This window comes from Manis pentadactyla, chromosome 7 (genome assembly GCF_030020395.1).
Source record: "Manis pentadactyla isolate mManPen7 chromosome 7, mManPen7.hap1, whole genome shotgun sequence".
Lineage (NCBI taxonomy): Eukaryota > Metazoa > Chordata > Mammalia > Pholidota > Manidae > Manis > Manis pentadactyla.
This window is the reverse complement of record NC_080025.1, coordinates 26,835,999-26,859,258: the sequence shown is the minus strand read 5'-3', so window position 1 is coordinate 26,859,258 and position 23,260 is coordinate 26,835,999. Positions and strand designations below refer to the sequence as shown.

General features: G+C 45.2%; 1 protein-coding gene across 4 annotated transcripts; it reads left to right on the top strand.

Annotated features, from left to right (window-relative positions):
• Positions 1 to 3,905: 3,905 nt before the first annotated feature.
• On the top strand, positions 3,906 to 19,885 carry ERLIN2 (ER lipid raft associated 2). Of its 4 annotated transcripts, none has more exons than XM_036899177.2 (12): positions 3,907 to 4,028; positions 5,226 to 5,346; positions 6,574 to 6,655; positions 7,682 to 7,728; positions 9,489 to 9,550; positions 9,693 to 9,818; positions 12,597 to 12,670; positions 12,819 to 12,877; positions 13,390 to 13,481; positions 14,319 to 14,408; positions 16,020 to 16,099; positions 16,486 to 19,885. In XM_036899177.2, the coding sequence occupies exons 2-12, from the start codon at positions 5,240 to 5,242 to the stop codon at positions 16,684 to 16,686; spliced, it is 1,020 nt and encodes a 339-aa protein (XP_036755072.1). In that variant the 5' UTR covers positions 3,907 to 4,028; positions 5,226 to 5,239; the 3' UTR covers positions 16,687 to 19,885. The 4 variants fall into 4 exon arrangements, with proteins under 4 accessions (XP_057360981.1, XP_036755072.1, XP_036755073.1 ...); XM_036899178.2 differs by lacking the exon at positions 3,907 to 4,028 and adding an exon at positions 4,133 to 4,264; XM_036899179.2 differs by lacking the exon at positions 3,907 to 4,028 and adding an exon at positions 4,491 to 5,028.
• Positions 19,886 to 23,260: the final 3,375 nt, after the last annotated feature.

Genomic DNA, 23,260 nt, shown 5'->3' with positions numbered 1-23,260 from the left:
TAGAGTGTGGATCTAACTGAAGGCTCTAGGTCCCTGAGGAGAGAGAAGGGCTGAGATTAGGGCTCTGGGTGGAGAAAGGCCAGCCTGGAATGGAACACGGGGTCCTTACCCTCTGAGATTCCCACAGTAAGTACTTAAGGAACCTTTTTGTCTAGGGCAAAAAGGAGTCTCTCAATGACACAGAGACATGTATACATAAATACATGCAGATAAAATACCATACAATCTTTCTTTAATTCCTAATATTACTATAGATCCAGAGATGTCAAAAGAATGGCCATGCCACACAAAACGGGCAAAGCCACACCTCACACTGCCAGGCCTCTTGTCACAGTGTCCCAGGGCAGCAGGCTGCTTTCTCATGCACTGTGGGCCTTGACAATTCCCCTCTCTGGAAACTTCCTCCCCTTCACACTTTGTTTCTCCGGGAGTGAAATTAATGGGTTGGATTAAAATCACAGGCAACAATATATATGTCCATCAACAGATGAGTAGGTACGCGAACTGCAGAGCTGTATACAGAGGAATACGACACAGCGGTAAAAAGGCATGAACCATTGATATACGCGGAAGCATGGATGAACCTCCAAATAATTATTCTGGATTTTAAAAACAAAAAGCCAGACACACACAACCCAAAAAAAGAGTACATACTATATGACTCCATTTATATAAAATTCTACAAAATGCAAACTAATCTGTAGTGACAAGCAGATCGGTTGTTGCTTAGGAATTAGGGGGGTTGGCCAAGGAGAGGGTGGGAAGGAGAGATTGATTGCAAAGGGACACAAAGAAATTTGGGGGCACGAATCATGTTCATTATCTTGATTGTGGTAATGGTTTCACAGGTGTACACACGTGTCAAAACTTAACAAATTGTACACTTCCTATGCCCTTTATTGTATGTCAACTATACCTCAATAAAGTTGTGAAAACATAATCACAGAACGATCTGTAGGTGACTTCCAAGTGACTTCCAACTCCACTTTTTTTCATGACTCCTCTTTGATCCCTTTACTGAACTCCTTTGCAGAAATGTCATTAGCCCCAAGCAAATATTCTCCTGATCTTAAAAGGCACCAGTCCTGGTTTTTCCAACTAAAAATAAGACAGGAAAGTTCTAAGTAACCCTCTTTATAATTAAGGATATAGTGCTTCACTCTCCTCCCAAGCTCACCAAAATCTTACTGGGATCAAACGTCCTGAAAGAAGACCTCTGTCCTCTGGTTTAGGGCATAAAGAAAACTCAAAAAAATATCCAGCAACTTCCAATCTTGTGATATAAATAAATGAACTGAAGCCCAAGATTTTAAAAGTTGCCCAGTTCCTTTGGGCTGACCCGGTTATTAATAAAAAGGGCTGCAATTCTGAAAGAAGTGGTCTCTCTTTGGAGTGGCACTCTCACCAACAATTAGCTTGATAAGTGGGCAAAACAAACAGCAATCCAGAGGTAGGGAGATGTGGATGGCTGGCCTGGGAGCATTTTTTAATCCTGCTTCAACCAACAGCTGTACAATGAACTGGCCCAATTCAAAGTTTTGCAATTTCTGATCACTGGTCTACACTCTTGAGAGGTTACATATGAAATAAATGTTGGTGATTTTCTGTGTGCGTGTTTGTGCATGTGCGTGTGCGTGTGTGTGTGTGTGTTTAATTGAACCACCATTTACTGTACTGAAGAAAAGAGACTTGGGATCACTTGAATTCTGCCTTTGCAATTTACAAGCTTTGTGGTTTGGGGGCAATCCCATCTCTACACTTCGACTTCCTCCTCTAATACAATGGAGCTGAACTCAAAGAGCTGACCTCAAGACTACATAAAATGAGAAAGACATAGGGCCTGGTACATGAAAAGCACTCAGAAATGCTTTATGAAATTCGCACTGTAAATATCTATTTAGGTATAATTTCAGAGTCCCTTATCGCTTCTTCTGATAAGCTTTTGTTTGGTTGTTACTCAATACCACATAGCTTTAAGCTTATCCTGCTGTCACGTTAATAATCCAAACCCGCAAACAGGCAAGAACACATTTAAGGGAATTTTGTATTTAAAACAACAACAGCGAACACTTACTAAGATGAGCCAACACTTACTCAAATGTGCCCAATGTTGCATGTGCTCTTCTCGGTCTGTCCTTTAATCCTCACAACTTTCCTCTCAGCCTCATACTAATATTACCCCCATTTTATAGATGAAGAAACTGAGGCACAGATAGATTAAGTCACTTTCCCAAGGTCACACAGCTAATAAGTGGCAGGGAGTGGGGTGGGAGGCAGGAATGGTAGCCAGGCAGTCTGACTTGGAGATTCTGAGATTAGCCCCTACTCTGTAATCCAAGTACTTCCAAAATGGATTTTTAAACACTTGTTAAACAAATCATCACAGACTCACCCATGTGGTAACACTGGATATTGTCATAAAAATCATAGGTATATTAAGAAAGGAATTTTCAGAGGAGTTAGATCTCACCTACTGAAGTTCACCCCCTGCCTCTAGGCAGGGCCACAAATAAACAACTAGAGCCTGGTTAAAAAGTTAAAAAAAAAAAACCTCCTGAGAACAGAAACCCACAGCTTCCACTTCTAGCTCATTTCGAAGTTTCATAGTCAGGAAAGTCTTAAACTACAGCTAATCTATCCCACATTCCTTGGGCTGATAAACCCCAGTATTTCCATTTCTCTTATTCATTCAACTATTAAACAAACATTTATTAAGTGTGCCTGGCTGAATTGTATCACTGAACATGGAAAGAAAACACTCTTTAGGATCTGATAAGATCAGTGGAGAGCTTGGCCAGCGGTGTGGACGCGTGTGCGTTCACACTGGGAGGGGGTGGGATTTGCAGTGACAGGGAGGGCAGGGAGGTGGGCCCAGAGCTCCCAGCACCAGTGAAGCCCGCGTGCGGACATAACCGTATAATGGTGAAACACCCCAACACAATCTCGCCCAGAGCAAACCTGTGATGAATCGCGAGTGAATCCCCAAAGCAGCCATGCCTGGAGGACCTACACTTTCCTTTCCCTGTGTCCTAGATCTATAACCCACCAGCTTGCCGTCTTCCCCGTGTAAAAGTTTTTCACGGACTGAAGGCTGTAATTGGGTGGGACTCTGATCAGCTTTCTCTTTTGCAAACAAAATAACTTCGGTGTTAGAATTAGAAATACACCCCCCACGCGATGCTAAGGAACTGGGGAGGCAGCGGACAACGTGGGGCCCTTAGGCACAAAGTCTGGATCCTGATGCGGCTCCACTAAGCCTTAGGTCTGCGTTTACCGAGCACCTAAGCACCGGATGCTGAAGGGAAGACGCAGTCCCCGCGCTCAGAAGACAGGGAAGGACTTAAGCCGAGGGTGCCGGCACAGAAGAAAGTGCAGAGAAGCTTTCATTGTCGTTACCCTGCCACCTCCCTGGATTTAAGATTTTGCTCACTGAAATTGGGATAACGCCTTCTTAACCCACATTATGCTGCTGTGGGGACCTCAAGCGCCAAAGCTAGAACAGCATAAAGGGCTGTTTAAAGTAGGAACTGTTGATTCGCGACGCAATCTGCGCCTTTCAAAGCTTTGTTTTATCCTGCGGGGCTACAGGAAAGCGGCGAGCAGAGGGCTACAAGAGCTGCAGATCGCTGGTAACCGCTCTGAAAAAAATAGAAAAGCTTGACCTCACTTGGAAAGGAATTCGGAGCAAACTCCAAAGCCAAAACCTCGGAAGGTGAAACCCGCAGTCTCGGCCCCTAGCGTCCTCCCCGGGCTCACTGCCCAGGCGCTCCGCACCGCCCCCACCCCGAAACCCCAGACTAGGTCCCTACCGCCAGGATCGAATCGCGGGCGCCCACTGGCGGCCACTGCGAGCACTGGCCGCTCGGAGCTCTGGGGCGGGGCTGAGGGAGGGGGTGTGGTATTCTCGCGGGAACTAAGTGCGTCATCGAAGCGACGGGCCGGAAGGAAGTAGCGTGCTGAGGGGTGTGGCAGTTTCTACGGTTGCACGGGGATTCGGACGAGTACGGAGCGCCTGGAGGGACAGCTGGGTACGCGGCCCCCGCCCCTGAGCGCGCGCGTTGGGCCTACCTTTGGCTTCGGGCCGGAGCAGATCAGCCATTCTCTCAGGCTTCTGGCCCGGCAGCCGCCCCCCTCAGGAGCGAGAGAGCATCCTCTTTCTGTCCCGCCCTCTCCCCGCGAGCAGAGGGACCGAGCGGAGGTCCCCTACCCAGGGTTCTTGGGACGCGCGACCCTCGCTCGGAAGAGAGCAGGGAAGGAGCGCGAGGTGGGGCGGGCGTGACATCGGGGAGGGAAGGGCATTTGCAGAAAGGACGCGGCTGCCGATCGGTAGCTGGAGGCCGCCACGGTAAAATAAGCGCCTCGCCGACGTCCGCGCCCGAGTTGTGTTATCCGGGCAGCAGAGTCCACGCCCGGCGCGGGTGGGCCGAGGCACGCCCGACTGCGAGCTTTGCCGTCAGTTAGCCTAGTTTTTCCGGATGATTCAGTGTTCAGGGAATGAGTCTCAGATGCCGGCTTTTGCGCGTTCTGAACGCGGTGACACCCAGGAGCCCAGTCTTCCCAGCCCGGGAACCCCCTTTCTCCTCTAACCACGGTCTGTGGACCTGTGAGGCGTGCGGGAGGGAGTGTGGCTTCGGTCTGGTTCAGAGCTCTCTCCCGTTTAGGGCCAAAGGAATAACGGGGAAGGTGGATGAAAGGCCAGAGAATCCTACCAGGAAACTTGGTCGCATGCTGTCTGTCACTCCAGCATCTGAAAGGAGTAAATAACGGTTTCCTTTGAAATGCCAGGCAATTAGGACTGGGAGGCTCTGACCAGAATTACATAGCCACAACCGCCTGTCATTTGACATCCTCTGTAATTTGGGCCAACACACTGCAGCTGCCTCTCTTCCCTCTTACCAGCATGAGTGGCTCCAGTGACAGCATATTCGCGTTCACAGGAAGAGAAGGCTGTGTTCTGACCGCTCCCGAATTGACCCTGGTTCTCCCGCAGGCCCCAGCTGTATCTGGAGCCACTGCCTCTTCCATGAGGTGGGGAACATAGTTCCTCAGCTAAGGAATAGGAATGTTGCCTGAGACCAAGGGTGAAGAAGGTGCAGATGCTGTGTTCATCCTACAAGAGGCTGGATAGGAGCCACGTTCAGGGAGCCCAGCGTGGTGAGGTGCTCAGGCTGTCACAGCTTTTCTGCACATCGGCCCACACACATTTTCCCGAATCTTTTCTCTAGGATACCGCTCACGGATGGCTCCGCTGGGAGCAGTTGTGGCTGTAACTGCCAGTTTCTTTTGTGCATCTCTCTTCTCGGCTGTGCACAAGATAGAAGAGGGCCATATTGGGGTATATTACAGGTAAGGCAGAGACAGGGAGAAGCTTACAACTGCCTGCTAAGTGCCTTTTCCTAGTCACTGTCTAGCTGATTTTGCAGAATAGCTGTGTTTGTATTTTGTTGAATAGGGGAGTCTTTCAGATTGAACTTTTATGTCCTTGATCATAGGGAAGGGAATACACACACACATATATAAATGTATATATAAAACTTAGTAGTCTAAATCGATCCATGAATGGTGATTGATAAATGCATGTAGAGAGAGACAAAAACCTAAAGGAAACCAGTGTTTCTTGCACACCATCTCGGAAACAGCAGTTGGAGTACCCGTTCTTCATGGCAACTTGAGGAGGCAGCCTGCTCTGCTAGTTTGAGCCTACTCTTTAAAATTAACATTTCAGGAAAAATGAAAGAGCCTGCAGGTTGATATATATCAATCAAGGCAGGTCCTCCAATAGTGGTTCTTACTAGGAGCCCATTATGTCACTGTTTATTGCATTGCTCTTTTTTTCCCTAGTGTCTTTGACTTCATAGTGGAAAGCAAAGAGGCACTTATAAATCTTGGATTGTTTTCCTTTTGGTAACCTGTGTAACCAGTATTTTTGCTTTGATTCTTTATGAACCCCCTTCTTTTATGTGCCCTATGATGCTTATTTCTGGGTTGCTAATAGAAAGTTCTGAAAGTTTGATTGGGTTCCCCTCTCCCCTTTAATTATTTCACTCCACCATCTGCTTATATGGCCCAAAAAAGGGCTTTTAAATATGTTATCTATGTAAATAACTTGATTAGAAAGGTAACTGTGCTATCCCAAAAATGTATTTCAATGACTTATAAAGCATACTTAAAATCATGCTTTTGGTTGTTCATATCACTGAACTCTGGCATTAGTGCAGTTAATTGATAACTGTCTTACCGGACTGAACTGCCCTAATGGACGACCACACTCAGCATCCCTCAGAGTAAGACAGACTTCTCTTAAGTAGAGCCAGGGATTCGGCTGTCTTTCTTCCATGTAGCCTATGTGCCTGTTTTTCTCCCTGAAAAAGCATGAATAATGGTTTTATGTGTTACCGTTTGGCTTCCTAGAGTATTAGGGTTGAGCTGAGGGAAGGAAAGGCTCGGTGGACGTGGGTCTGGCACCTGTCCTTCTGTATTAACTGTGTCTGGGGCCTAAGAAAAAGGCGATCCAAACAGCACTGAGGTGACATGTCCCGCTGTCGAGCTGACCACCCCTCTCTCCCTCTGCAGAGGTGGTGCACTGCTGACCTCCACCAGCGGCCCCGGTTTCCACCTCATGCTCCCCTTCATCACATCATATAAATCTGTACAGGTATCGTGGCTTGTGTGGTGCAGTTGGGTGTCTGCAGGTTTGGGGTGTTGGCTAATGGATGGTTTCGAATGATATAGCCATGGAGTGAATATAATACCTTTTCAAGGAACTATTTAAGAACAAGTTTTATATATATGAAGAATGAGGTTCCATGAGCCATTTACTCTGGAACATTCCTGGGCTGTTGAAATAGCTGAATGGGGTCGTGCCATGGCCCGTCAGCCCCAATGGGGAATTATTTCTTCTCTGTAAGACAAAGCCAGAGAAGGATCTGTTCTGAATGTATAGAAGGAAAAGTAGGATGTGTGTACCTGTGTTTTAAATGACAGGCTACCGAGATGGGTGGAAAGAAAACACGGTAGTTTTGCTGGTTTTTCCTTGAACTTCAGAGATGTGAACATAATTTTGGGAGGGGAAGAGCGAAGTTGAACTTGGTGAAGGGAACTGACATCTAAAATAGGAGTAGGATTAGTTATGACAGATCTGAAGACTGGCTACATTACACCAGCCGTCTTTGAAGTGCATCCAGCTAAGAGGAATAAGATTGAGAGAATGACTTTGAAACTGACCCAGGAAGATATCCTGGGACACCTCCTCAGCATTTTCCCTGTACGTCTCTTCTGCCACTTACTGCACTTTGTGGTTTTCAAAGTGCATTCATGCACTTTCTCTCACTGGAGTCTCACAGTGATGCTGAGAGTGGGCTGAGCAGATATTACAGGCTGTTTCAAGGCTAGTAAATGGAAGAGGTAAAAGTAAGGGCAGATCTTAGGCCCCCCAGTCCAGGGTCTTTTTCACGAAACCATTCCTACTCAGCTTGTTCATTTGCTGGTCCGCTTACATTGACACCGGGGAAGGTACCTTCGCTTGGTTTTGTCTCACCCCCTGGAAGGAAGGAGCTCAGGTGGAGTGTTCATGTTTAACAAAGGCAAAGCACAACCCAGGTACTATTGGAGGACAAGACCATCTGGGATTCTTCGTTTGTCATGCCCACCTTACAGCATGCTATGTTTCCTCCATTTCTAGACCACGCTGCAGACTGACGAGGTGAAGAATGTACCTTGTGGGACTAGGTAAGGTGTCCAGAATAAAGCTGTTAAGCCCAAGTAAGAGGGAGGAGTATCTGACTGGCTGCAGTGAGAGACAGTGAAAAGGGAGGCATCCCTTCCTAAAGGTTTTACCAAGTCCCCTGGCCCCCTAGCTCCCTGTGTTCTGATTTGACTAGCGGGTGGATGCAGTGGAGAAAAACCACAGAAGGTAGACAACTGTGGGAGGGCCCCGCATGCCATGCTAAGAACTTTGGACTTTTTCTGTTGTAAGTGAAGATCCATTAAATGCGTTTAGGAGATAAATGAGTTGATAGAGGAAGGTAACTTTAGCATAACCCACTATGGAGATGTCATAAAGGTAGGGGGAGACCTTAAGGACAGGAAATCCAGAGAACACCACTGTAGTGGTCCAGTTGAAAAATGAAGACTGTCTAAACTGGGATAGAGTAACAAAGTAAACGCCACCACAGGGAAGCATTGGGGCAGATCCAGAATTGGGGCAGCCCACCGGAGAACTAGCCTTATCTCACCACAAAGTCCTATTTGAAGGGGCTTTGCATCAAAAAGGAGACTTAAAAAACACTAATAATGCAATGGTGAACCCTCATTAGAACCTGGTTCATAAATAACAGCTGTAAAAGGGGACTTTTTAAATGCTGTTAAAAATAACAGCATTATGGGAACTGTTCTCAGACTGCCCTAACAGAATACCAACAACCGGGTGGCGTAAGCAACAGAAGCCTGTTTTCCTACAGTTGCAGCAGTTCAAAGTACAGCAAGCTTGGCCTCTGGTGAAGCCTCATCCTGCCTTGCTGATGGCTGGCTTCCATGCTGTGTCCACACGTGGCCTTTCCTTTGTGCCTGCAGCAAAAGCGAAAGCAATCTGGTGTCTTCTCCTTTTTTCCTTTCCCAGTTCAAGGGTGAAGGCCCATATGATTTCATTTTGCCTTAATTATCTCCATGAAGGTCCCGTCTTCAAATGCAGTCTCATTGGGGGTTAGAGCTTCAACATACAGATTTTGGAGGACGTACAATTCAGTTCCAAAACAAGAACTGTGGGGAAAATTGGAATAAGGATGGAGAACTAGCAGATGGGAAGGAATTACTGTTGATTTTCTTAGATTTGGGAGTGGGATTTGACTCTGTAGGAGAATGTCATAATTCATAGGTGACCAGTGCTTGCTGTAGTGTTAAGGGTAAAGTATCATGACTGCAGCTTACTTTGAAATGTTCAGCAAAAAAACAGTAGATCAACCAGTAAGGTAAAATGTTCACAATTGTTAAATTTAGGTGTTGGTATTATATGAGTGTTAGCTGTACTATTCTTTCAACTTTTCAATATGTTTGAATTTTTTTAATAATAAATGTTTGCGGGCAAAGGGAAGTGCAGAACTAAAGTGATGATAAAGACAAAGTGAGAAACAGTGACCATAAAATTGCACAGTGACCTTTAAGTCCTTAAAACTTGACCTTCCTTAGTCTTTTCCCTTCCACTGATTGCTTTAATCAAAAGGCATCATGGATTCAGAAGACATGAACTGTTCTTTTCTTAGTGGCACCCAAAAGCTCCTCTTTTTTCTTTGTGGAGGTATTTTTTAGAGGTGTGATTTCTTGGGAGATCTCTTACTTGGAGATCCGGCATGCCTCTCAACGTCCGTTGAGCTGTTCTCCTTTCCTGCCAAGTCACACTCTTGTGCCATCACACACCTTGTGCCATCACCTAGGAGACAGCACTATGTACCAGAGCTTGTTAGTGACCACCTTGTCCATTCTCCCTCCAATAGTGGTGGTGTGATGATCTACTTTGACAGAATTGAAGTGGTGAACTTCCTGGTCCCAAACGCAGGTATGTCCCTTTAGTCTGCCCTCACCACCACCGTGCCTTCCCCAGCATGCCACCCCAGGTCTGGGGCAGCACCTCAGGCAGCAAGAGTTGCTGTGAAACGAGTCCTGCCTTTGCTTACCCCGAACTCCCTCCCCACCCGCAGTGTACGATATAGTGAAGAACTATACTGCCGACTACGACAAGGCTCTCATCTTCAACAAGATCCACCATGAACTGAACCAGTTCTGCAGCGTGCACACACTTCAGGAGGTCTACATCGAGCTCTTTGGTAAGAAAGCCTGTGCGGATCACTGCTTGCCTTAGCAGCCCTGCTCCCCAACCCCCGCACAGTAGGGTGGGGACTGGCAGACAGGAAGTGTGACAGAATCCCGAGCTCAGGACCTGGTCACGAAGGGACATGCTCCTGGCGCAAACCAGAGGAATTAAACATCACTCTCTAAGGAAGACAGCATCAGTTCTAGAACCTTAGAGATTATCCGGCCCATCATCCTTGTTATAAGGTAAGGTACTGAGGCCAGAGAAAGAGTGGCAGAGCTGGTTGGTGGCACAGCGGAGGCTCCAGTCTCCCTCTCAGGGCTCTCGCCTGACAGTGCCTTCCGCCCACCACCCAAGTGCAGGGCACCCACAGAAGGCAGCTGGGAATGGCGGGTGCACATTTGCTTCCCAAAGTGGGACAGGAACCATAGCCACTTACAGTTCCTAAAACCTTTGTGGTGTTTTGGGAGTTTTTTTGTTTGTTTTCATACCCTATACCTGTAGAGATGAATAGGAAAGCACTTTAAAAAGATCCACATGCTTAAGATACTTTGTCCTTTTTAGCTGATCAAACTCGGTGTAGCCTGATGTCAGCAGCAAAGGAAGGTGACATTTCAGCAGTTGTTATAGCTCTTTCATGGTAAAGGGTTCTGTCTAAGCTTGCTGCCAGCTTTCTATAGCTGGTGCTAAAAGTGAGTGATGGTTCAGCTATTCTTCATACTAGGACTAGATTCCTGGTTTTCCCTAGGAATCTTCATAAAAAGGACTCTTGAGTGAGAACATTTTAGAGTAGATAGAAGGAGGAATCATTGGTGTTGCCAATGATCTTAGTTAAGCAAACAGCCTTTCATACTGTGTATCAGATTTTAGAAATCATCAGAATCACTTGTAATTTCTCTGCATGAGAAAATGAACCTAAGTTCACTTTATAAGGTTTGGATTCTTTGGTTTGGATTCAGTATACTTTTTGAAAAACTAGGTAAATTTGCTATTAAAATTTTTTAACCCCAAACTGTAGAATTTATAAAAAAGCATTCGTTTCTTGCTAGTTTCACTGTTTTAGAACTTGTGTCATTAAATGAATATTTTGAAGCATTTGAAGAAACAAAAGACAAAGATCTCTACTTTCCAAGAAGAGAAACTTAAAATATGAAATTGTTTTGTATTAGAAAACACCTTGCTGTCTTAGAGGTAAACCTGATAGCTTAGTAAAGTATAGCTTCTTGTACAGAGGAGCTGGGAAAATGTATTTGCTTTGAAACTTTCTTCTTACAGTTCAGTCTTGTCAGCAAGTTCTGTTTTGCTCAGATCTAATTGTATCCATAAAAGAGAAGCTTGTGTCTCTAATCCCATTCCTCAAACACAGAAGGTTTTTCTCTTGTTCCCTCCTCTTGGGACTCACAGCCCTGACTTTGAACATGTCTGCATAATTCTCACCACTGCTTACTCTGATGCAGCCTCTCTGCCCATTTTATAAAAGTGGCATCTAATACTTGTTCACAAGTTGACCTGAAGAGCCTCTTTCTTCGTGTTTACTTAGTAATTTAACTTAATCAGCATTTATTAGCATAACTGTAATATATGAACAACTTATTACAGTCTCACTTAAGTAATAAATAACTCACCTAGCAAAATATTTCTCCCAGAGTTTCCTAGAGAGTTACTGACCCAGGCCACAGATTGCCGCCTGGATTCAGACATAATTCGGTCTGATAAACAACTGTGTCATCGTTAACTTAAGGGGGGCACAGGCCATCTCAAAGTTTGGTTGGCATCCTATTTAAAATAGAAAATACAACATGGAATGTTTATGTGCCTCTGAAAAAAGCTGTGCTTGAGCACATCACTGAACCTCCACAGGCCTCTGTTTGGGTGTCTAGACTTGCCATTTCTCACCGTCTCCTGTTTGGACACAGGTGACCAGGAATGGCCACCTAAAGCAGATGGCAGCTGACAGTGAGGGAGATGATTCCGTCCAGATGGCCCAGCCTGGTTTGTGGAGTCCGTGTCCCGGGCCCTTCCAGGATCCTGTTGAGGAGCTTGTGGGCCGGAGAAAGCAGCCTTGGTGCTGCTGTTCTGGGATCCCAGCCAGAGGGGGAATTGGTTATGGCTTTTCCTACACTGTCTGTGAAATGGCTCACATGTGAATTCCAGACAAAGGAATCAGGACCAAAGCAAACAACACATCAAAAGACTTGGGCTGGTTTCCAGAACTGTAAATTTTACTTTCCTCTTATGTTATTTGATGGAGTTCCTAATGGAAATAGTCTTCCTTGGGGCTTTCTTTGACGTCAGAGTTTGTTTTTCTTTGAGAAACTTCTAAAATTACTGGATTTAATGTGCTTGGCTCTTTCCAAGATACCTAACGTAGCCATTCCACCTTCCTTCTTCCTGAGAACTGGCTTCTGCTTTCTCTTGTTGCAGTTGCCTAGGGAAAGGCTGCTGCCTGGCTCAAAAAATCGGATAGAATTGTTGTTTGTTCTTTTTCTTTTTAAAGACCCATTCCCTTTTGGGTAAGGTTGATATTTTTAACAACCTGGGTGATTTTATCTTGAGGCCACAGGGGAAGGATACTGTGACATCGAGCTTTTGCAGAGGACATGTTGCTTTCAAAGTCTTGTAGGAGATCTCTAGATTTCTGGGCCCTGGTAAGCACTCCTCCTTGGAAAGACCTTTTACCAATCAGGTGCATTCCTGAGCTGGTGTTTTAGCTTGTATTCCATCCCTGGAATTCCCTCCACCCCTGCCTAGAAAATGTAACAACTCCTTTTTCTGTCTTTCTTGATTCCAGATCAGATTGATGAAAATCTCAAACTGGCTTTGCAACAGGATCTGACCTCCATGGCTCCCGGGCTTGTCATCCAAGTAAGCATTGCTGTGGCGGGAGCCCCCTGAGGAAGGTGCATCCCCTCCTCCAGGGGATGTCCTTTTGTTCAGGGAGATCCAGGACCAGAGGGCGCTGTCCCTCACCACTGTCCCCTTCCCATCAGGTGCTATTTCTGTCCTCCTCCAGGCTGTGCGGGTGACAAAGCCCAATATACCTGAGGCGATCCGCAGAAACTACGAGTTGATGTGAGTTTACACTCTGCCTAAATGACCAGCACCACTCTTTCCCACTCCCTACCACACTACACCCCAGAGCTAACCAAGGCTTTGCCAGGCTCTTAGTCCCCTTCTGGAGTATTTGTCACAGTCCGGTGCACTAGAAGATAGAGCAGGCGTATAGCTGTGACTGAGCCCTGGGAAGAGCACCTTGGAGCAGCGATGCTTTAAGAGGGCCAGGGAGCCTTGCTTGTGCTTCGTGGCTCATGCCCAGGAGGCCCAGAGGCCAGGGCGATTGAGCAGGCAGGATGGCCCATTTTATTGAAGTAAATTACGGGTTATTTTGGAGGACAAGGAGAACCATGCCACTGTCTGCACCAGATCCCCTTTTACCTGGGACAGTGAGCAGCCTTCCAGGAGAGAGTAGGAAACCATAGTTGGCCCCTTCTCAGCAGGACAGTTTGGCTTCTTCAGGGGACAGTGCAGTTCCTCAGAAGCTTTTCCACAGCAAGCCCACAGCCGCCCACTTTTTTCCCTTCCAGGGAAAGCGAGAAGACAAAGCTGCTCATTGCGGCGCAGAAGCAGAAGGTGGTGGAGAAGGAGGCCGAGACAGAGCGGAAGAAGGCCCTCATCGGTCTGACTGTGGTTCTGTGGCCCCCTTTCAGGGCAGCCAGGCTGGGGATGGGGGGAAGATGTGGGGAAGCCTCAGGTACAGTCAGACTCCGGCATCTTCCAGGCCCTTGCCACACGCAGGAGTGGCATCTCTACTCCTGGAAGCAAAGCTGAAGCTGTCAGATCATGGCTAGGGAGAATGAGTTTTGAGTTTCCACATGTCACTTAAAGGAAAGGCGCCCTTCCTATTAATTCTTAGCTCATAGTAACAATGGCAAGCACTATGAGCCATGCACTTTCCTAAGCAGTAATGTGTGAATCAACTCACAGCCACCAAGGTGCGGCAGGCACTATCATTAACTTCATTTGCTGAGCTGAAGCGCAGAGAGGTTAACAGCATTCCTGAGGTCACATGGCAAGTGATGGAAGTGGGCTTCACATCTAGGAACTCCGCTCCAAAACCTGGGTTCTCAACCACTACCCTAGAGTATTAACAGCAAACCCTTCCTAAAATGAAGAGGCAGGAGGAAACTTTCCAGAGCCTACATTACCTCTTAAAATACTCCTCTGGGAGAAATGCCCTTGTGACTAAGGAGAGAGCTTAGAGCTTTTCTTCACTTCTGTCAGAGGAATGACTTCCCTTCCTTGGGCCCGGGTCTCCCCAGGTACTGTCCAGTCCTGAGGTGGTGGTACTGGTGCACCCATCCCTGCCCACGTGCCTCCCAGGGCCGCCCTCTGGGGTGCCCTGCCTGACCCTACCACCCTCATGCATCCAGGACGCCGAGCAGGTGAAAGGCAAGATTTAGTCAAACTTTTAAAATAACAACTCTGAGCCTTTTCCTCAACTTCATTGACACAGAGGCGGAAAAAGTGGCTCAGGTTGCAGAAATCACCTATGGACAGAAGGTGATGGAGAAGGAGACTGAGAAGAAGATTTCAGAAATTGAAGGTGAGCCTGAGTTTTCCTCAGACCCCGCTCTGTGGAGAGTAACTTCCTTTGCTCTTTGATTTGGGTCCTAAAATAACAGGATTTCTTCAGAACATCACTTTTTCTCTGTGCTTTGGCTGGAGTTTTGGGGCGATTTGGGCCAGGCTGGCATCAGTTTTCTACTTCAGAGAGCATTCATTCATTCATTCATTCCACAAATGTTAATTGAGGGCCAGTAGGTGTGTGATGTTCAGCGTAAGAAAGGGGAATCTCATAGTCCTACTACCTTGGAGGTCACTGTCTAGTGGGCGCCTCAGCCTTGGAAGTCACCTAAGCGGCTGGGCCAGAACAGCAGTGCTCTGTCCCTCGGGCCTCAGAAGCCGGCGAATGTCACAGCCTGGCGTCTAGGAATGCCCTCAGGGTCCCTGGAGATAATAAGCCAAGCGTGAAGAAGACGCCTATTCAGCACCAGCAGTGGAGCTGGGGAGAAGGGTTTCCTTTGCTGGCTTTTCTGAATATCATTCACCTTCAGTTCTGTGCCCCTTAAGCCCTCACCTCATTCCCACCACCTGCCTTTTCCTTCACATGGTGCCTTACATCAAGCAAATTCTAGGACAAAAATAGGACCTCAAGGTCCAGCTTCAGGCTACAAAGTTCCGTGTCCACTTATACTCATGGAGCTTGTCAGGCTTTGCAGGGATCCATTGAGGAGCCAGCTAGGATTTCACAGATCAGTGGCTTCTCGTTAGGGAGCTCTTAGCAAAGAACACATTTTTATTTCTTATAAGTACATGTCATCAGGTGCTAAGGCCAGCTGAGTTGGCCAGACTACAGCCCCCTCACTCCCCCAGCAAAGAACCCACCCTCCAGGCAGGCCTTTCTCTACAAGTAGTACTCACGTGAGCCTGGCACATTCCCAAGGCCAGGAAGTAAATAGCAAAACTTGTGCATCAGCTTGACAGAAAGCCAGTCTCAGCAGATTAAGGAAATACATAGTTCGCCCAGTAGAAATTTAAACAGGTCTTAATCCAAACTTGTTCATCTAGACCATGGCATATAATTCTCTTAGCATTGTGCCAGCTTAGTCACTTACACTTCATTAGAACCTTTTTTGAAGTGATTGATAGAAATAAAAAGGAAAGGAAGCTGAATAGGGACAGCTATTTGTGTTTATGGTATTGGGTTTTAGGGTGGATCTGCCTCTGGCTGAATTCAGAGCCTTTTTTGGCATCTTCTTGCCTTTACCCTGTAGCACAGGAGGGAGGAGGTGACTGAGCTCTGAAACTGGAAATTGAAGCGGGGTCCCACCCCTCCTCCCACACGTGAGTGACCAGAGGGGTAGCCTGGGGACCTGGGAGGCGTCTCTGGACAGCAGTGCTTTGTTAGACGATAGTGTCAAAGAAGGTGCTGCACAGGCCTGGCAGCAGAATGGCCTCACTGGTGCCCACGGGTGCCAATGCAGTGCTTTGTCACCTCAGGTCATTTTCACAACTTGGGAAATAGAAAAAAGTGCCTTTCCCCATTTCATGGATGAGAAAACCAAAGCACAAAGGGAAAAGAGTCTCCCCAGGTCACAGAGGCCAACCGGGGGGAAGTGACTCTGCACCTCATTCACTGCACTCCACCCTGCAGATGCCGCGTTTCTGGCCCGGGAGAAGGCAAAGGCCGATGCAGAGTGCTACACAGCTATGAAGATAGCTGAGGCAAATAAGGTAAGGCCCAGGGCCGCCCGGGAGGAGAAGGTGTATTTGGGTTGGGCCTGTGTCATGTGAGAGTTACCGGGGTGGGTGACTCCTACCACCCAAAGCCCCTCGTGGCCAGAGGTGGTGACTTTTGTTGGGGGGGTGATGAGTACCTCCCTCTTCCTAGCAGGGCCTCAACAGAAGATTATTTTTGTGTTAAACATGGAAACTCCTAAAACTAGCAGCTCTGACCTTGATCTCTTAGTGCTCTCTGTTCCTGATAGAACAGGAGGCCAGGGACAGTAGAGAGGATACTCTTCTTGGACAGAGCCCGTTCTGTGTGAGAAGTGAAGGGGTGCCCCCTCAGCGTTCTCTGGCCAGGCTCCCCCAAGTCCTCTGCACTTTCTTGCCTACAGCTGAAGCTGACCCCTGAGTATCTGCAGCTGATGAAGTACAAGGCCATTGCCTCCAACAGCAAGATTTACTTTGGCAAAGACATCCCTGACATGTTTGTGGACTCTGCAGGCACTCTGGGAAAGCAGTTTGAGGGGCTAACTGACAAGCTGAGTTTTGACTTAGAAGATGAGCCACTGGAGGCAGACCCTGAGGAGAACTGAAGACTTTGTAAACAACCTCACATGACACATAAAGAGATCTTTATTTTTTAATGATGAACCAAGATGCCTCTCCCTCCCCCACTACCTTCTGTGACTCTCCTCCACGTACTGTCATGAGAAAAGAAGAAATGGACCAAAATCTATTCCCCTTCCTGGGAAGAGGGGCAGAGTTTGATGATTGAGGGTTTTATTCAGGTAAGTGGGTTATATGACTTCTGTTAAGATTTGTAAATGGTGGGGTTGACCTTTGACCTCCAGACACTGATTTTAGCCCTTTGAAGCTGTGATAATTAGGGATTCCATCACTAAGGAGTGGGACAAATATAGTGTGTTGCCTCCAAGTGACTTGATTTCCCTTACTTGGGAAATACAGTCCAGTTTTCTCACCCCTGGCCTCCAAGTTGAGAGATGCTTTGTGGGTGAGGCTCAGCAGCTGAGCGAATGTGTTTGTCAGTTGGCCTCAGAGTTGTGGAGAAATGTCTGCAGGGGCCATTTGGCTTTCCTGGTGTTTTTGTCAGTGTGTACGTGTTAGGTTACGGGCATGCTTTCTTGATTCCTCGGGGGGAGAACTGGTGCTAGGGTTTGCAAGCTTTTCTATACACTACCCTCCTTGTCCAGGGTTTAACGAGTGGTGCTTTCTGACTAATTTCCAGAGTCAGGGTTTGGTCACCACCACACAATTCTTTCTAAATCTTTTCACCTATTCTGTGATTTGCTTTTTGCTTCTCCATCTGTTCTTTGGCTCCACTCAGCATCAAGAAGACAGGAAAAGTACTTCAAGCGTCTTAATAGCTGCTGAAGTGGGATCATTGTGTCTGTTAGCCACTGCGGTACCTGCTTGGCAATATGTATGTTCCTTGAGATCAAGTGTCTTTTGTTGTGGAGATTCTACACTGAAGCCCTCCTCTAGAGGAGGAAGAAGGCTCATCCGAAATATTTCCGAGTCTTATCCCCATGGCTTGTGCTGGGAATTTGTCTCACACCGTGATAATAAGGGAGCCATTTGCTAAGTGGCAAGCGTTTTTAAATCTGGGATCGAGATGACCACAGCGAGGTCAGACTGAATGTTAAATCTCCAGAGATAGCTATGTAGGTGCAAGTCACAGACCATGCCCACGCCCATTCTGATGTTTTCTTACTCATTGCTGATGAGGAAAATTTTGAATCTCTCTGGGAGATATGGGATGGGGAAGAGCAAACATGAAAGAAAGGTTTTCTTATGTCCTGAAACTGGAATTGGGAGCGTGGGGAGGAGCGAGTGGCAGCCTGTGTAGGCCGTGATTCTGTTCCAGACTGAAGTGGAGGGCAGCTATCTGGAGCTAACTTGGAAGCATATTAGTGTCTCCATGACGAGCTCTGGGTTAGGATCTGGCCTTGTTATTAGCTTTCCCCTCCCAAAACTCCCACTGTACCCCTCTTCCCTCAGTGAAACTACAAATGATACATTCTGGCACAGGTCCCCACTCCTTTTGGGTCCCATACCCAGACTTGTGGTTTATCATATGGCCCCAGAAGTTGGGCCAGCTTGCTTCTGCATAGGACCAGGCTTGTGGGGAGTTTGGGGAGCATTCAGCCTGCTTAGGAAGAAACAAAACATTAACTCCTCTTAAAACAAATGTTACCCTTCTCTGTTTCAATTCCTGGGACTAAGAATTCTCAAGCCACTGGTCCTGGTTCCCTTTTGTGCAAGCAGCCAAATGTTCCTGGGAGTGATGGATCTTAATGTGCTCAGAAGTCTTGCAGAAGATGGTCAGTCTCTCAAGACCAAAGTAGGATATCTATTATTAAGGCATACGCACCCTTCTCCTATTTCAGTGCCATTTTCTACTTGTTAAGAGCAACCTAATATGTGACATCCAGCATCCCTGATTTACACATTTGTCTGCTCCCTCTCCTTTCCATAATTCTACTCTGAGATTTGCTGCCCAGGCCTCAGAAAACACTGCTTCAGTACAATGGCTTAAGTAGAAAGGGTATCTCAGCCTGTCTGAATAGATGGTTTTCTCAGGTTCTCAACTCGAAAGCTAACTCAACTCAACTCTAACACTAACACCCTGTGAAGGCCTATCCCTTGCAAAAAATACTTTGAGCACAAGAGTCTCAGTACAGTAACGTCCTGCTGCACCTGCCCACCCCGATGTCCATGTTGCTTCTTCTATAAACAAAAAATGTAAATGTTGTAGTACCCATTAGTTTTATGGTTGTCAGCTGTTTCCTCAGCATGGGGCAGCTAACCAGTCTGCCTCTGTGACTTTGTTTCTTTAACACTTATTAGAAAATCTGATCTCAAAACATTTGAATTCTAAACATGTAAAATGTGACAGCCTGCAGTTTTGTAGGCAGTAAAGTCATGGCTGCTATTTATAAATGAAACATATCAAAATAGTAACTGTAAAATGCAGTTTTTATAGGATTTTCCAAGTAAAAGTCCTTGGTTGAATGTTTCTCATTAAACTTTACAGAAGTGATTCATATTCAGGACTGTTTTTAATCGCTTTTTACTTTAAGGACAGAATGTTTGCAAGGAAACCAGAGTTTGTTAATAGTTTTTGTAAGACTCCAATAAAGCAAATTTGGAGGGTTCTGTGATCATATTATGTTGAAGAAGGGGGGAAAAAAACCACTGAAAGAATTTTAGCAATAATTTATCCAAAAAAAGATAGTTTCTAAATGATCTGTTCCAATTTCTATGGGTTCATGTTTCCTTCAACACTGATAACTTTACCATTTATAAAAAATAAATAGTGAAAGTAAGTTTGTCATATTTACTGACTTAGCGGTTTGATTGAGGATAACATGTATCTTGGCTTGTAGCTTCTGTGACTGAACTTAACCACTACTTATTTAGTTCTCTTCAGCAGGGTTCCAGCCACAGTTTATATTGTTTTTCTGTAAAAGAGGCGATGGCCAACCGCTTTGTGTTTGTATTTCCAGTCCTTTTTGGTTCTGCTCCTATGAAAGCTGGTGGTGGAACAGTCGAACTAATTCTACTTCCAGAGAGCCCCGAGGGCCTACTGACTGACCTCCCCCACCCCCAAGTAACTGGGAAATAATTTTTGTTAGATGAATCACTCTGTAAATGGTATGCTGGATTAATTGCCTTGAGCTGGAGGAATTGTTTTGGACAACACTAAAGGTGTGAATTTATGTCTTAATTTTATTTTCAGTCTTGCTAAATAAAATGGGTCTTTGCATTTGCCTTTTTATTAAAGTGAGATTTAGCAATAGCTAATATTAGAATACGGGATATAAAGCAATAAAACATCCCTGCGTAGTAAGTTGAGTACAAGATCACCCTAAACATATATTCAGATGAATATTTATCCCCATTATCTATGAAGAAACAGTAAACAACTAATTTGTAAACATGGAATTGTGAATGTGGCATGATTTTTGGTAGGTGCTATAGAGACGTATTGTTTTAAAGAATCCATATGCCGCTGCAGTTCTACAAGCAGATATTTTCAACTGGCCCAAAACTCATTTTGATACCAACTTACCAAGAAGGTCCCAGTTTCTGCTCTGGAGAGCTGCCCAGCTGAGGGTTGCCAAATAAAATACAGGAAGCCCAGTTAAATGTGAACTTCATATAAACAACAAATAATTTTTAGTATCATTATGTCTCAAATATATGAGATATATTTTTAAATTATTATTTATCTGAAATTCACATTTAACTGAGTATCCTGTATTTTTATTTGCTAAATGTGGCAACCATAGCCCAGGTTTTCCTGGGCTCTTTAATGGTGCTCCCAAACTATTTCTATTGGTTTGAGAGCCTACTGCACAAATAATACGAACTTAGAATTGAATGGATGGGTAAGTTAAGAATGTAGGTACTGGAGTTAGACTGTCAAGATTCAGATCCGTGCCCTACCACTTCCTAAGTGTATCATCTTGAATAAACGCTAACCTCTCTGAGCCGCAGTTTCTTCATGTATAAAATAGATCGATTGGATTAAATAAAATAATGCATGTCAAGGGGTTAGCACTGGACCCAGCATGTGAAAGTTTCAAAACAGGTTATTTCTGGAATACATCTGGAAAACAATCTAGGAAACACACAACTAGTATGTGGGTACCACTAAGCAGAAAATCAAACAGGTGCAATGACATAGAGTAAGGTTACAGATAGGATGGCACATAGAGGAAGTTGGCATTTCAATGCAGCCAACACAGTATTGAGAATACAGACCTCTACAGAAACGTAGATTGTAGAAAATAAACGGGTGTGGGTGGCCCTGTTGAGAGGTATTTCCCAGTTCTGGGCAAGTAAAAACAAGACTTGAAGAGGCTGGACAGAGAACAGAATGTTAAAATGTAAAGAAAAAAGTAGTTTAAAAAATGAAGCACATGGTTTGGCCTCAGAAATAAACAGAAGGGACATTTAACAACTTCACATTTATAAAAATTGCTGAATAGTAAGCTATGTATTCTCTAGCTCCTCTGAGGCCAAAGAAGAAGAAATTGGCTTACACAGTGGAGTATGTTCAAGGATTTTACTTAAGGTAAACTGGCAAAAATTTGAGATCAGAAGTAGTTATCTGCAAATAGAAAGGCAGTCAGAGGGATTAGCGTGGTTAGCATTGTCTTCTCTAATGGTCTTCTGAAATTGAGGAGATTCTATGCCATTTGGGATGGTTTAAATGTCATTCTATATGAAAGAGCAAATGATTTCTTAAGGTCCTCTACAGGTTGGGAGTTCTAGAATTTGTATTGAAATTGGAATAGCCAAATGTGACAGTATGTTTGCTGAGGGATTGCTGTCATGGCTTCTCTACCTGAATTCATTTAAACTGGGACATGGGCATTATTTCTCCCGTTCTCTTCAGAGCCAAGTAACCAAGCAACAGTAATTTTCTACTATTTTATCTTTTTTTATCCCCCAAAAGAATCACAATAAGCTCAGAAGGAAACAATTTTAAGAATCCATAAATGTTTTTCACATAATTCAGGGCCTTAGACTACAAAGGAGAATATTTTAAATGCTTGATGGCATTTATGGTAAGTAAGAACACTCAATTTTTATAAAACTTTTCAGAAAATCTGTTCCTCTGGGTATTTCCCTTTCTAAGCTCTTTTCCTCTCTGTCCTTGCAAACTGTTGGAACAATTTAAAGATAATTGCTAGTGATGAAGTGATTTTGAACTTGCATTTTCCCAGGATTAGGTAGCAGGGAAGGATGAAAGGTTAAATTAAATGGTTAATGTCCCGGGAAGAGGAAGAGAAGAAACTAAAAAAGAAAATAAGGGCTGCAGGAAAGCAGAATAAAATTAATTCAAAAACAGCACAGCTAAGAAGTAAAGACATTAGAAAATGTGAAATGATAATGAGGTCACCTTGATCTTTTCGTTTTTCCATTTTCATAAGGTCATAGAATGTTAGAGATGAAAAGCACCCTAGAAACAAATCCACAGTACAGCCCATCTTACTCATCTTGCTCTCCCTCTAGGTACCTTTACAGAGAAATGCCTCAATAAATGTTGACTGGATAAGCAGGGGGCAGGGGAACAAACGTTGTCTTGCTCTGGGGGAGCCCTCTGGTAAGTGGGTTACACATGTTACTTTGATTGATACTTACTACAACTCTAGTGACTAAGGAGCTAGTGACTCCATTTGATAAATGACAACTGAGCAGCTCAGTCCTGTGCCACACTAAGCAATCTTGTCACCACTATCCTTATTGACTTGCAAGTGTAAATCACTTCTGGTGCTTTTGGGGAAACACAAGTACACTATGGTAAGGGAGTGGGGCGGGGGGGCCTTGTTCAAAGGGACCTGATCTAGTAAATGACGATATTCCTCCTCAGATCATAGTGACCTGTCACCTGCATTATACATCCCTTGCCCCTTGGAGGTATTTATGGTTTTTAGAATGTTTACCTCATAGCACATCACTTTCAGTACGTCACGCTTACCCAGTCCTTCCTCAGTAAATCCACACCGGCCATCGCTGTGATCCCCTCTGTTCCCCCCCACACCGACTGCTGGCTAGGGCCTGTCAACTTTGTATCTCTACAGCAGACATCAGTTCACACTGTGAAGGGCTACTTCAGTCATTTTTAAATTGTTACCACTTTGGCAGGAATAGAAATGATCAAGTCCTATTTGAATACAAATACTCCTAGTGTCTTTGGCAGCCCTAGTTTACAGGTAACCCGGTATGGGTACCCGGTAAATGGAAACTTGCCAAAAAGTCCTTGATGTTAAGGACCCTAGGGTCTGCTCTAAGTAATTTTCCCAAGAGCAGAACACGTGAAATTTCATCTCAGTTCCTGGGGTCTGGGAAGACGATGAGAGAAAAAAATAATATTGTCCTTTCTTTCCAGAAGGCTTGAGGTAAGCCCAGTCATCTCAAGACTTGGAGAACAAACTTTAGCCCTTTCTCCAGCGTAATAGCATCCCACTCCATCAAGTTGAATTAATGTTAAAGGATCTATAAACACTACAGCCAAAATCGCTTTCCTTAACAAAATCGATTTCCTTCCACTTGCCCACAGCACTATTACATTTACTATTTTACTCTGTGTCAGCCTTGGATTATTTGGTTCCTCATCATGTTTACGACCGGCTT

Coding starts and splice junctions, on each gene's coding strand:
- ERLIN2 (XM_036899177.2), top strand. CDS start 5,240: ATGGCTCCGCTGGGAGCAGTTGTGGCTGTAACTGCCAGTTTCTTTTGT. Junction 12,671..12,818: donor CTCCCGGGCTTGTCATCCAA/GTAAGCATTGCT, acceptor GTCCTCCTCCAG/GCTGTGCGGGTGACAAAGCC. Junction 16,100..16,485: donor AGATAGCTGAGGCAAATAAG/GTAAGGCCCAGG, acceptor TCTTGCCTACAG/CTGAAGCTGACCCCTGAGTA.